We start from the raw sequence: 12,845 nt of genomic DNA on the forward strand, positions 1-12,845 counted from the left end.
AACTTATCATTCAAGTGTCTCATATTTTATCTTATCTTTTGCAAGAGCCTTCTCCTCTGAATTCTTCAGCTGGCTTGGCTAGGCTGCATACCCTTGAGTGGACACTCTACTCCTGTTTAATTAACTAAAGAGTTTCATTTACCTTGTACACAGTGGTTATCCTACGGTTTCTCTGCTCATCTTCCTGTAACTTGATCGTTGTCCCGCCCATGATATCTTCCCAGTACGTTCGTATAGATTATGGAATTACTTATATGTTTGTCCAGTACGGGGTGGGCGAGTTGTACACTCATGAAACCTCATCTCCTGAACTCTATAATGCCTTCAAGTAGCCTTTTAAAGTTGTAAGCTGCCAGCAACTTGTTGGTTAACATATATCGAGCATCCACAGGTAATCCTCACATCCTGTCTGAATAGGATGTTCACCAAGCTTTGGTCATGGCCTCTGATTACCATGGTACTGCGTGCGGCCCGTGACGAACTGCTCCCTGTCAGTTTCATCCTCCTGAGTTAGAGATACGAAAGCTGTTATCAAGTCTCTCTCTCTCTCTCTCTCTCTCTCTCTCTCTCTCTCTCTCTCTCTCTCTCTCTCTCTCTCTCTCTCTCTCTCAAATGAACAGCTTGGTAGCCCAGTCCTAGTTGCTCTCCCCTGTACCTTCTCAATCAGCTCTTCTTGCGTGTTCAGGTGATGTGACCAGACTTGGGAGGCAAAATCTAGTTCTGGTCTAATGTCTGTCGTTGAATAATTTTAAGAACATGCATTTGTCCATTTATCTGAATGCGATTCTTATATTTCATTTTTGGCCAGCAGATAGTCTGGCCCTTTCACGGTTCTCCTAATGTGATGCTCTGACATTGAATTAGGCACAATCTCGATCGCTCTTTCATGTGCGGATTCGCTATTTCCCGCTAGGTAGCGTAGCCATCACACTGAGGCCTTCCTTCATTTCGTCTCATCGCCTTGCACTTACCTGGGTTGAATCCCATTATACATTTATCTGACCACCTTTGGGGGTTTGTTCAGGTCCCCTTGTAAGCTGATGCAGTCATCAAAAGCACTGCTTTCATGACCAAGGCATTGTCCGCTGGGCTGGTCATTTTACTTACTCCAAGAACAGCAGTGGACCCAAGACCGAGTCTTGCAGCACACCACTGGTTGTAACACCACACTAACAACACCACACTCCTCTTCATGTACGTATTAACTATTTGTTTTGTACGAGGAGAGAGTTTGACGCTCATGGGACTCAGTCTTTCGAACATTCTCTACCATCATACTGCTTCTTGTTAATCTTTGTCCACTGTCTCTATGTACCATTCTGTTCTGTTCAGCCATCTATTCGTGTGCTGTTAAAGTATTTCTTTACATAGTTTTTGATGATTATTCAGTATCATGTTATTTCCATTGGTTGTGATCGTCACCTTCACTCTTATCTCCTTCAAGGTTGTCAAATTGTAGGCCTTTATAGGCCTTTCCCAGCAACATAACTCGTAATTCTGATCCTTGGTAGCCTTCCTCTGGACTTTGCACTTCTTCAAGTGCGATGAATAAACTTGAGAAGCCCATTCTAGTTTTGTCCTTATGCAGGATATGAAGAGCTTGCAAATTACCTCCGTACTCATGTTTTTAAAAGCTGTTATAATGATATTTGCCAACAGACATTCTGTTTCTCTAACTGTTTACCTAAGGCGAGACTGTGCTGGTGACTGACAGGTTCAGGGACAACCGACGATCCTCACACACACACACACGCACACACACAAACACACCTCTGGAGGCTGTTTAGGTTCCCTTGTAAGCTGATGCAATCCTCCTGGCTTCTCACGTCCCACATTCCATACGCATCATCTGTAAACATATTCAGGTAAGAGTCTATTCCTTCAAGCAAGTCATTGACATAAGAAGAGTAATGGACCCAGAACAGAACCCAGCGATAACTCCGCTGGTCACCTCGACCCATTTATAGAACCCCTCTCCCCCCTCTAACATAGATCTTCTGCTATCCTCCAGTGAGGTAATCTTCTGTCCATTGCAGGAGTTTCAAACTTATTCCTGCTGGGTGATCCTGATTATTACTCAGCCTCCCATGCGGCACGGTTTCAAGTGCTGTTTGGCAGTCCAGATACAAACACTCCACCCAGGACGGAGCTCACTCTCTCGTAGATATCATGTCACATTTTTGTTACATATGACTCGCTCTCCTTAATACCTTGATGTCTCGCATTTAAGTCATTATTCCTGTGTAGAAAGTCATCATTTTTCCAATTATCTTTGCCGTGACCTTATAGACCACACTTGTCCCTAAGATCATACAGAGAGAGAGAGAGAGAGAGAGAGAGAGAGAGAGAGAGAGAGAGAGAGAGAGAGAGAGAGAGAGAGAGAGAGAGAGAGAGCTGGTTCTACAAGTAACACAGTGTTCTCCATTTTCAGGGGAGCCAGTTACTAGAACGACAGCTCATAATCCAGCACGCCCAGAGCAAGGGTCTGGTCTACAGCATCCGGGGGGCCATGTATGTATATCTTGAGGTGTACTCACCTACTGACGCATACCCATGTGTTACTCACCTACTGACTCATACCCATGTGTTACCTACTGACCATACCCATGTGTTACTCACCTACTGACGCATACCCCATGTGTTACTCACCTACTGACTCATACCCATGTGTTACTCACCTACTGACGCATACCCCATGTGTTACTCACCTACTGACTCATACCCATGTGTTACTCACCTACTGACTCATACCCCATGTGTTACTCACCTACTGACTCATACCCCATGTGTTACTCACGTACTGACGCATACCCATGTGTTACTCACCTACTGACGCATACCCCATGTGTTACTCACCTACTGACTCATACCCATGTGTTACTCACCTACTGACTCATACCCATGTGTTACTCACCTACTGACGCATACCCATGTGTTACTCACCTACTGACGCATACCCATGTGTTACTCACCTGCTGACTCATACCCATGTGTTACTCACCTACTGACGCATACCCATGTGTTACACACCTACTGACTCATACCCATGTGTTACTCACCTACTGACGCATACCCATGTGTTACTCACCTACTGACTCATACCCATGTGTTACTCACCTACTGACGCATACCCATGTGTTACTCACCTACTGACTCATACCCATGTGTTACTCACCTACTGACTCATACCCATGTGTTACTCACCTACTGACGCATACCCATGTGTTACTCACCTACTGACTCATACCCATGTGTTACTCACCTACTGACGCATACCCATGTGTTACTCACCTACTGACTCATACCCATGTGTTACTCACCTACTGACGCATACCCATGTGTTACTCACCTACTGACTCATACCCATGTGTTACTCATGTACTGACTCATACCCATGTGTACTCATGTACTGACTCATACCCATGTGTACTCACCACTCACACTCATAACCATGTGTACTCTCCCACTCATACTCATAACCATGTGTACTCTCCCACTCACACCCATACCAAAGTGTACTCTCCCACTCACACCCATGTGCACTCTCCCACTCGTCATACCCATGTATACTCTCCAACTCACGGTCATACCCATGTATACCCTCCCACACTTATACCCATGTGTTCTCTCGCACTCACTGTCATGCCCATGTACACTCTCCCACTCACTGTCATACCCATGTATACTCTCCTGCTCACAGTCATCCCCATGTCTACTCTCCCACTCACACTCATACCCATGTGTACTCACTCACTATCATACCCATGTATACTCTCCCACTCACTGTCATACCCATGTATACTCTCCCACACACAATCATACACATGTGTACTCTCCCACTTACACTCAGACCCATGTGTACTCTCCCACTCACTTTCATACCCATATGTACTCTCCCACTCACACTCATACCCATGTGTAATCTCCCACTCATACCCATGTGTACTTTCCCACTCACTCATACCCATGTGTATTCTCCCACTCATATTCATACCCATATGTACTCTCCCACTCACACCCATGTGTATGCACCCATTCACATTCATACCCATGTGTACTATCCCACTCCTACTCATGTACCCATATGTACTCTCCCACTCACACTTATACCTTTGTGCACTCTCCCACTCACACGCATGCCCATGTGTACTCTCCCATTCTCTCATTTTATGTATACTCTCCCACTCATGTACCCATATGTACTCTCCCACTCACACCCATATCCATGTGTACTCTCCCACTCACACTTGTACCCATGTGTACTCTCCCACTAACACTCATACCCATGTGTACTCTCCCACTCGCACTCATACCCATGTGTACTTTCCCACTCACACCCATGTGTATGCACCCATTCACATTCATACCCATGTGTACTATCCCACTCCTACTCATGTACCCATATGTACTCTCCCACTCACACCCATACCCATATGTACTCTCCCACTCACACTTATACCTTTGTGCACTCTCCCACTCACACGCATGCCCATGTGTACTCTCCCATTCTCTCATTTTATGTATACTCTCCCACTCATGTACCCATATGTACTCTCCCACTCACACCCATATCCATTTGTACTCTCCCACTCACACTTGTACCCATGTGTACTCTCCCACTAACACTCATACCCATGTGTACTCTCCCACTCACACTCATACCCATGTGTACTCTCCCACTAACACTCATACCCATGTGTACTCTCCCACTCACACTCATACCCATGCATACTCTCCCACTCATACCCATGTGTATTCTTCCACTGACACTCATTCCTATGTGTACTCTCCCATGCACACTCATACCCATATGTACTCTCCCTCTCACACTCATACCCATGTGTACTCTCCCACTCACTCATACCCATGTGTACTCTCTCACTCACACTCATACCCATGTGTACTCTCCCACTCACTCATACCCATGTGTACTCTCCCACTCACTCATACCCATGCATACTCTCCCACTCATACCCATGTGTACTCTCCCACTCACTCATACCCTTGCATACTCTCCCACTCATACCCATGTGTACTCTTCTACTCACTTATACCCATGTGTACTCTCCCACTCACTCATACCCATGTGTACTCTCATTCACCTATACCCAAGTGTACTCTCCTACTCACTCATAAAAGTGTGTACTTTCCCACTTATTCATAATCATGTATAATGTGTCACTCATCACCTCTTATTTTCATACCCATATTCTCTCTCTCTCTCTCTCTCTCTCTGGTATTTTGGTCACTTTTGGGAAGTATAATTAGCCTGTGTAAATCACCAGATGGGTGACAGGAATAGCACTTTGCACCATTCTGCTAACCTCGAGAGACAGAATCTCCCAACATTTTCTATAGCAAGAAATAATCAGAACTGATGGCATATCTTTTCAATTAGTCTACTATATAAACCTTATAGAATATAGAGACACAACTTGATGTTATAAGTCAAAAATGTTCATTACTTCTGCCATGTAACTTTTTAATTATTTAAAACATGAACTCGGTATGTTAAAATGAGATATGTATATAAACTTTTAAAAGAATAATATCTTCGAGTCACCATAAGTCATTCTCTCTTCACAGCTACGCACCGACCAAACCCGCCCCGATGGGGTCGACGCATCCTCCACAGTATGAGGTGGTGGCCTACAACTGGGAGTACAGCACGTCCTCCTACTTCGACAGTGACCTGGAGGCTGATGGCCAGTACCGTAGGAACATCACCCCGTGGAGGGAGGTGGCTGACCCTGCCACCAGGGAGAGGAGGAACATTTACACCCGTAAGGCCTGGTTCAGGGACGTGCCCATTATCTGGTGGGAGATGAGCACCCAGCCTCCCAGGAACTTCTAAGGGATTGAAGAGGTCTTCAAGTCATGGCTCAATCCTCAAAAGGGAACTAAGGACACAGATCTTCATGACACAACAAACCTTCAATGGAAGGATAAGCCTTTGTGGGAGGACAAACCAAGGGGTGGACAAACCTCCAGAAGAACAACAAAACTTTAAGGAATCTTAAGTCTTCCTGGGAAAATAAACCCTCAAGGGAGGATAAACTTCAAGGGAGGGGAGATCTTCCAGACAGGCTAAACCTTCAAGGGACAGCTTACCCTCTGAAGTAAGGCTAAACCTTCAAGGGACAGCTTACCCTCTGAAGTAAGGCTAGACCTTCAAGAGACAGCTTACCCTCTGAAGTAAGGCTAGACCTTCAAGGGACAGCTTACTCTCTGAAGTAAGGCTAAACCTTCAAGGGACTGCTCACTCTCTGGAGTAAGGCTAAACCTTCAAGGGACAGCTTACCCTCTGAAGTAAGGCTAGACCTTCAAGGGACAGCTTACCCTCTGAAGTAAGGCTAAAACTTCAAGGGACAGCTCACTCTCTGAAGTAAGGCTAAACCTTCAAGGGACAGCTTACCCTCTGAAGTAAGGCTAGACCTTCAAGGGACAGCTTACCCTCTGAAGTAAGGCTAATCCTTCAAGGGACAGCTTACCCTATGAAGTAAGGCTAAACCTTCAAGGGACAGCTTACCCTCTGAAGTAAGGCTAGACCTTCAAGGGACAGCTTACCCTCTGAAGTAAAGCTAAACCTTCAAGGGACAGCTCACTCTCTGAAGTAAGGCTAAACCTTCAAGGGACAGCTTACCCTATGAAGTAAGGCTAAAACTTCAAGGGACAGCTTACCCTCTGAAGTAAGGCTAAAACTTCAAGGGACAGCTTACCCTCTGAAGCAAGGCTAAACCTTCAAGGGACAGCTTACCCTCTGAAGTAAGGCTAGACCTTCAAGGGAAAGCTTACCCTCTGAAGTAAAGGTAAACCTTCAAGGGACAGCTCACTCTCTGAAGTAAGGCTAAACCTTCAAGGACAGCTTACCCTCTGAAGTAAGGCTAAAACTTCAAGGGACAGCTTACCCTCTGAAGTAAGGCTAAAACTTCAAGGGACAGCTTACCCTCTGAAGTAAGGCTAAACCTTCAAGGGACAGCTTACCCTCTGAAGTAAGGCTAAACCTTCAAGGGACAGCTTACCCTCTGAAGTAAGGCTAGACCTTCAAGGGACAGCTTACCCTCTGAAGTAAGGCTAGCCCTTCAAGGGACAGCTAACTCAGATAATGGACAGACTGTGAGAAAGATGGATCAATGGCATCTTAAGCCCTGCAGAATCTTGCAAACCTCCCAGATGTGACCAAAGCTCCTGAGAAGCTGTAAATTGCCTGGTAGTTCAAGAGACTTCTAAGCCTCCAAAAGGATTCTAATCCCTTCCAGGTGCTCTGAATATTTAAGGTTTCTAAACTTTTCCAAATTCTCTGAATGTTCAAGGTTTCTAAACTCTTCCAATTGCTCAGAATATCCATGGTTTCTAAACTCCTTCAAGTGCCCTGAATATCCAAGATTTCTAAAACTCTTTCAAGGGCTCTGAATATCCAAGGTTTCTAAAAAGAACTTCTTGAACTATCAGGGATGGATCTGTAACTAGTATCCTTCAAAGGTGCTGAAACTTTTGTTAATTCCAACAGACATCTAGTGCTGACAGAAACCTCTAGCCTGCCAATTACTTCACACTAAAGAAACATCTTAACCTTTGACAAAATTTAGGCCTTCAAGAATGTTGAATATTCACAAGAGACCTGTACGGCCCTTGAAGACTGCACACTCCCAGAGAGTCTGATAAATCTTCAAGAAATTTCCAAAGTTTCCAGATCCCAAAAAGTCTGTGTACCTTTGATACAATTTGGCTAAGAGATTTTTACTTCCATACATGAATTTTCAAACTTACCTAAGGTTGATTTCCAGTCTCCACTGAATATCATGTATTTCAAAACACGTCAAAACCTCCAACAGGCTTTAAATTTTTCAAAGAATCCTCTGAACTGTTTGACTTCTTAGTTAATCAGATTTTCTATGAAGACTTCCAAGTTCCACAAGCTTTCTCAACAATATGAGATTTATAAGATCCATAAAATATCATGAGCCTTCTAACCATAAGGGCCTCTTGAACCTTTAGGTCCTCTTCAAAAACTTTCTTAACCTCAAACATTTTCAAAACTCCCAAAAAGTATGTCTTCAGAGAACAGTGCAGTGACTGCCTAATGAAAAAAAGTAAAATCATAATTTGCATAGAGAATCTAATGTGTTTAGTACTATCTTCAGAATCATTGTTTTTACCCGATACCCTGGTATTACCTGAAGGGAATATGAAACTCTTAAGTCTGATACAAAACTAATAATCCTGCTAATATGACCTTGAATGTTCTTCATATGACAAAATGGGACTTAAGGCAATGTTATTGCAACATGTGAACCAAGCACTTCACTGACACAGTGGGAAGTGACATTAAGGAACAAATTTACCAACATATCTTTCGAATGCAGAGCATTCTATGTCATATGCATCTTTATGAGAAAAGTCTACCTGCTTTAGTTGACCAGTTTCCTCAAGACCAGTGCCACAATGCTGTCTACACCAGAGCCTTTACCATACTTTCAATGTTTGTGATTAAAATGAGAGACAACATATGGAAAGAACAGTATGTATGGCGTTTCCTTACAAAAATATATAAGGTTACAAGTCCCAGTTTATATAATATGTACATAATCTCAATAAGAATGCATCCCATGTAATTTTCATAAACTGAAGTTTGTAAACACACCATATTCATTTTACAAAACATTTCTACAAGACATAAACTTTATTTTCTTTTCACTTCGAACACACAGGAGTTTGAATCCACCCTGAAAAATAAGAACACTAACTGTACTACTAAAACTTACATCAACAAATAAGTTACAATTATCTAGCTTCACATGCCTTCCTCACCATACAAGACCATATTTGAATAAACAAACAATAAACTTATATTTAAGGAAAAAAACAGGTAATATATACAATCCTGAAAAAAGATACATGATACATGATAATGACAATAAGTACGTTCAGTCCTGGAATGCTCAAAATCTTTTCCACTCCATCCTTCCACCTCCAGTTTGGTCTCCCACTTCTCCTCGTTCCCTCCACCTCTGACACATATAGCCTCTTGGTCAATCTTTCCTCACTCATTCTCTCCATGTGACCAAACCATTTCAATACACCCGCTTCTGCTCTCTCAACCACACTTTTTATATTTCCTCACATCTCTTTTACCCTTTCATTACTTACTTGATCAAACCACTTCACACCACATATTGTCCTCAAACATTTCATTTCCAACATATCCACCATTCTCCGCACAACTCTACCTATAACCCATGCCTTGCGGCCATATAACATCGTTGGAACCACAATTCCTTCAAACATACCCATTTTTGCTTTCCAACATAACATTCTCGACTTCCACACATTCTTCAACGGTCCCAGAACCTTCGCAACCTTCCCCACCCAGTGATTCACTTCCGCTACCATGGTTCCATCCGCTGCTAAATCCACTCCCAAATATCTAAAATACATATATATTTTTTATTATTAATATTATACTTTGTCGATGTCTCCCACGTTAGCAAGGTAGCGCAAGGAAACAGACGAAAGAATGGCCCAACCCACCCACATACACATGTATATACATACACGTCCACACGCGCACATATACATACCTATACATTTCAACGTATACTTATATATACACACACACACATACACATATATACACACATCCATAATTCATACTTGCTGCCTTTATTCATTCCCGTCGTCATCCCGCCACTTATGAAAATGACACCCACCCTCCCCCCGCACGAGGTCGCGCTAGGAAAAGACAACAAAGGCCACATTTGTTCACACTCAGTCTCTAGCTGTCATGTATAATGCACTGAAACCACAGCTCAGTTTCCACATCCAAGCCCCACAGAACTTTCCATGGTTTACCCCAGATGCTTCACATGCCCTGGTTCAATCCATTGACAGCACGTCGACCCCAGTATACCACATCATTCCAATTACTCTATTCCTTGCATGCCTTTCACCCTCCTGCATGTTCAGGCCCCGATCACTTAAAATCTTTTTCACTCCATCCTTCCACCTCCAATTTGGTCTCCCATATATATGCTGACACATATATCCTCTTTGTCAATCTTTCCTCACTCATTCTCTTAATATGACCAAACCATTTCAAAACACCCTCTTCTGCTCTCTCAACCACACTGTTTTTGTTACCACACATCTCTCTTACCCTTTTATTACTTACTCGATCAAACCACCTCACACCACATATTGTCCTCAAACATCTCATTTCCAGCACATCCACCCTCCTCCGCACAACCCTATCTATAGCCCACGCCTTGCAACCACATAACATTGTTGGAACCACTATTCCTTCAAACATACCCATTTTTGCTTTCTGAGGTAATGTTCTCGCCTGCCACACATTTTTCAATGCTCCAAGAACTTTCGCCCCCTCCCCCACCCTGTGACTCACTTCTGCTTCCATGGTTCCATCCGCTGCCAAATCTGCTCCCAGACATCTAAAACACTTCACTTCCTCCACTTTTTCTCCATTCAAACTTACCTCAGAGTTGACTTGTCCCTCAACCCTATTGTACCTAATAACCTTGCTCTTATTTACATTTACTCTCAGCTTTCTTCTTTCACACACTTTACCAAACTCAGTCACCAGCTTCTGCAGTTTCTCACATGAATCAGCCACCAGCACTGTATCATCAGCAAACAACAACTGACTCACTTCCCAAGCCCTCTCATCCACAACAGACTGCATACTTGACCCTCCCTCTAAAACTCTTGCATTCACCTCCCTAACGTCCCCATCCATAAACAAATTAAACCAAATTGACAAACCAACATTCACTGAGAACCAATCACTTTCCTCTCTTCCTACTCGTACACATGCCTTACATCCTCGATAAAAACTTTTCACTGTTTCTAGCAATTTGGCCTCCCTTACCATATACTCTTAATACCTTCCATAGAGCATCTCTATCAACTCTATCATATGCCTTTCTAAGGCATATGATGTTTTTCTAAGTATTTCTCACATACATTCTTCAGAGCAAACACCTGATCCACACATCCTCTACCACTTCTGAAACCTTACTGCTCTTCCCCAATCTGATGCTCTGTACATGCCTTCACCCTATCAATCAATACCCTCCCATATAATTTCCCAGGAATACTCAACAAACTTATACCCCTTTAATTTGAACACTCACTTTTATCCCCTTTGCCTTTGTACAATGGCACTATGCATGCATTCTGCCAATCCTCAGGCACTTCACCATGAGCCATACATATATTTAATATCCTCACAAACCGGTCAACGATACAGTCACCCTTTTTCTTTTTAATAAATTCCACTGCAATACCATCCAAACCTGTTGCCTCATCTTCCGCAAAGCTTTCACTACCTCTTCTCTGTTTACCAAATCATTCTCCCTAACCCTCTCACTTCGCACTCCTCCTCTACCCAGGCACCCTATATCAGCTGCTCTATCATCAAACACATTCAACAAACCTTCAAAATACTCACTGAATCTCCTTCTCACATCACCACTACTTGCTGTTACCTCCCCATTAGCCCCCTTCACTGATGTTCCCTTTTCTTCTCTTGTCTTATGCAGTTTGTTTACCTCCTTCCAAAACATTTCCTTATTCTCCCAAAGATTTAATGATACTCTCTCACCAACTCTCATTTGCCCTCTTTTTCAACTCTTGCACCTTTCTCTTGACCTCCTGCTTCTTTATTTTATACATGTCCCAGTCATTTGCACTATTTCCCTGCAAAAGTCATCCAAATGCCTCTCTCTTCTCTTTCACTAATAATCTTACTTCTTCATCCCACCACTCACTACCCTTTCTAATCTGCCCATCTCCCACGCTTCTCATGCCACAAGCATCTATTGCGCAAGCCATCACTGCTTCCCTAAATACATCCCATTCCTCCCCCACTCCCTTTATATCTGTACTCAGTCTCTCTTGGTACTAACTCACATAAGTCTCCTTCCCAAGCTCATTTACTCTCACCACTCTCTTAACCCCAACATTCTCCTTCTTTTCTGAAAACCTCAACAAATCTTTACCTTCGCCTCCACAAGATAATGATCAGACATCCCTCCAGTTGCACCTCTCAGCATATAAACATCCAAAAGTCTCTCTTTCACGTGCCTATCAATTAACACATAATCTAATAATGCTCTCTGGCCATCTCTCCTACTTACATACGTATAATTATGTATATCTCACTTTTTAAGCCAGGTATTCCCAATCACCAGTTCTTTTTCAGCACAAATCTACATACAAGCCCTTCACCATTTCCATTTACAACACTAAACACCCCATGTACACCAATTATTCCCTCAACTACCACATTACTCACCTTTGCATTCAAATCACCAATCACTATAACCCTGTCTTGTGCATCAAAACTACTAACACACTCACTCAGCTGCTCCCAAAACACTTGCCTCACATCTCTCTTCTCATGCTCCAGTGCATAGGCACCAATAATCACCCATCTCTCTCCATCCACTTTTAGTTTGACCCATATCAATCTAGAGTTTCCTTTATTACACTCTATCACATACTTCCACAACTCCTCTTTCAGGAGTAGTGCTACTCCTTCCTTTGCTCTTGTCCTCTTACCAACCCCTGACTTTACTCCCAAGACATTCCCAAACCACTCTTCCCCTTTACCCTTGAGCTTCGTTTCAATGAGAGCCAAAACATCCAGGTTCTTTTCCTCAAACATACTACCTATCCTTTTTTCTCATCTTGGTTACATCCACACACATTCAGACACCCTAATCTGAGCTTTCAAGGAGGATGAGCACTCTCCACGTGACTCCTTCTTCTGTTTCCCCTTTTAGAAAGTTAAAATACAAGGAGAGGAGAGTTTCTAGCCCCCTGCT

At 43.2% G+C, this 12,845-nt stretch overlaps 1 protein-coding gene across 3 annotated transcripts in view; it reads left to right on the plus strand.

Moving 5' to 3' along the window:
• Positions 1-8,505, plus strand: part of LOC139754705 (uncharacterized) — a 50,845-nt gene extending 42,340 nt beyond the window's left edge. Inside the window, exons 5-6 of one of the 3 annotated variants that reach the window (XM_071672272.1) lie at positions 2,432-2,511; positions 5,587-8,505. In XM_071672272.1, the coding sequence (XP_071528373.1) occupies positions 2,432-2,511; positions 5,587-5,854 (348 nt within the window). In that variant the 3' untranslated portion in view covers positions 5,855-8,505. The remainder of the gene's footprint in view (positions 1-2,431; positions 2,512-5,586) is intronic. The other 2 variants (XM_071672274.1, XM_071672273.1) reach the window with 2 other exon arrangements.
• Positions 8,506-12,845: the final 4,340 nt, after the last annotated feature.

The sequence above is a fragment of the Panulirus ornatus genome, chromosome 17, assembly GCF_036320965.1.
Source record: "Panulirus ornatus isolate Po-2019 chromosome 17, ASM3632096v1, whole genome shotgun sequence".
NCBI classification, from domain to species: Eukaryota; Metazoa; Arthropoda; class Malacostraca; order Decapoda; family Palinuridae; genus Panulirus; species Panulirus ornatus.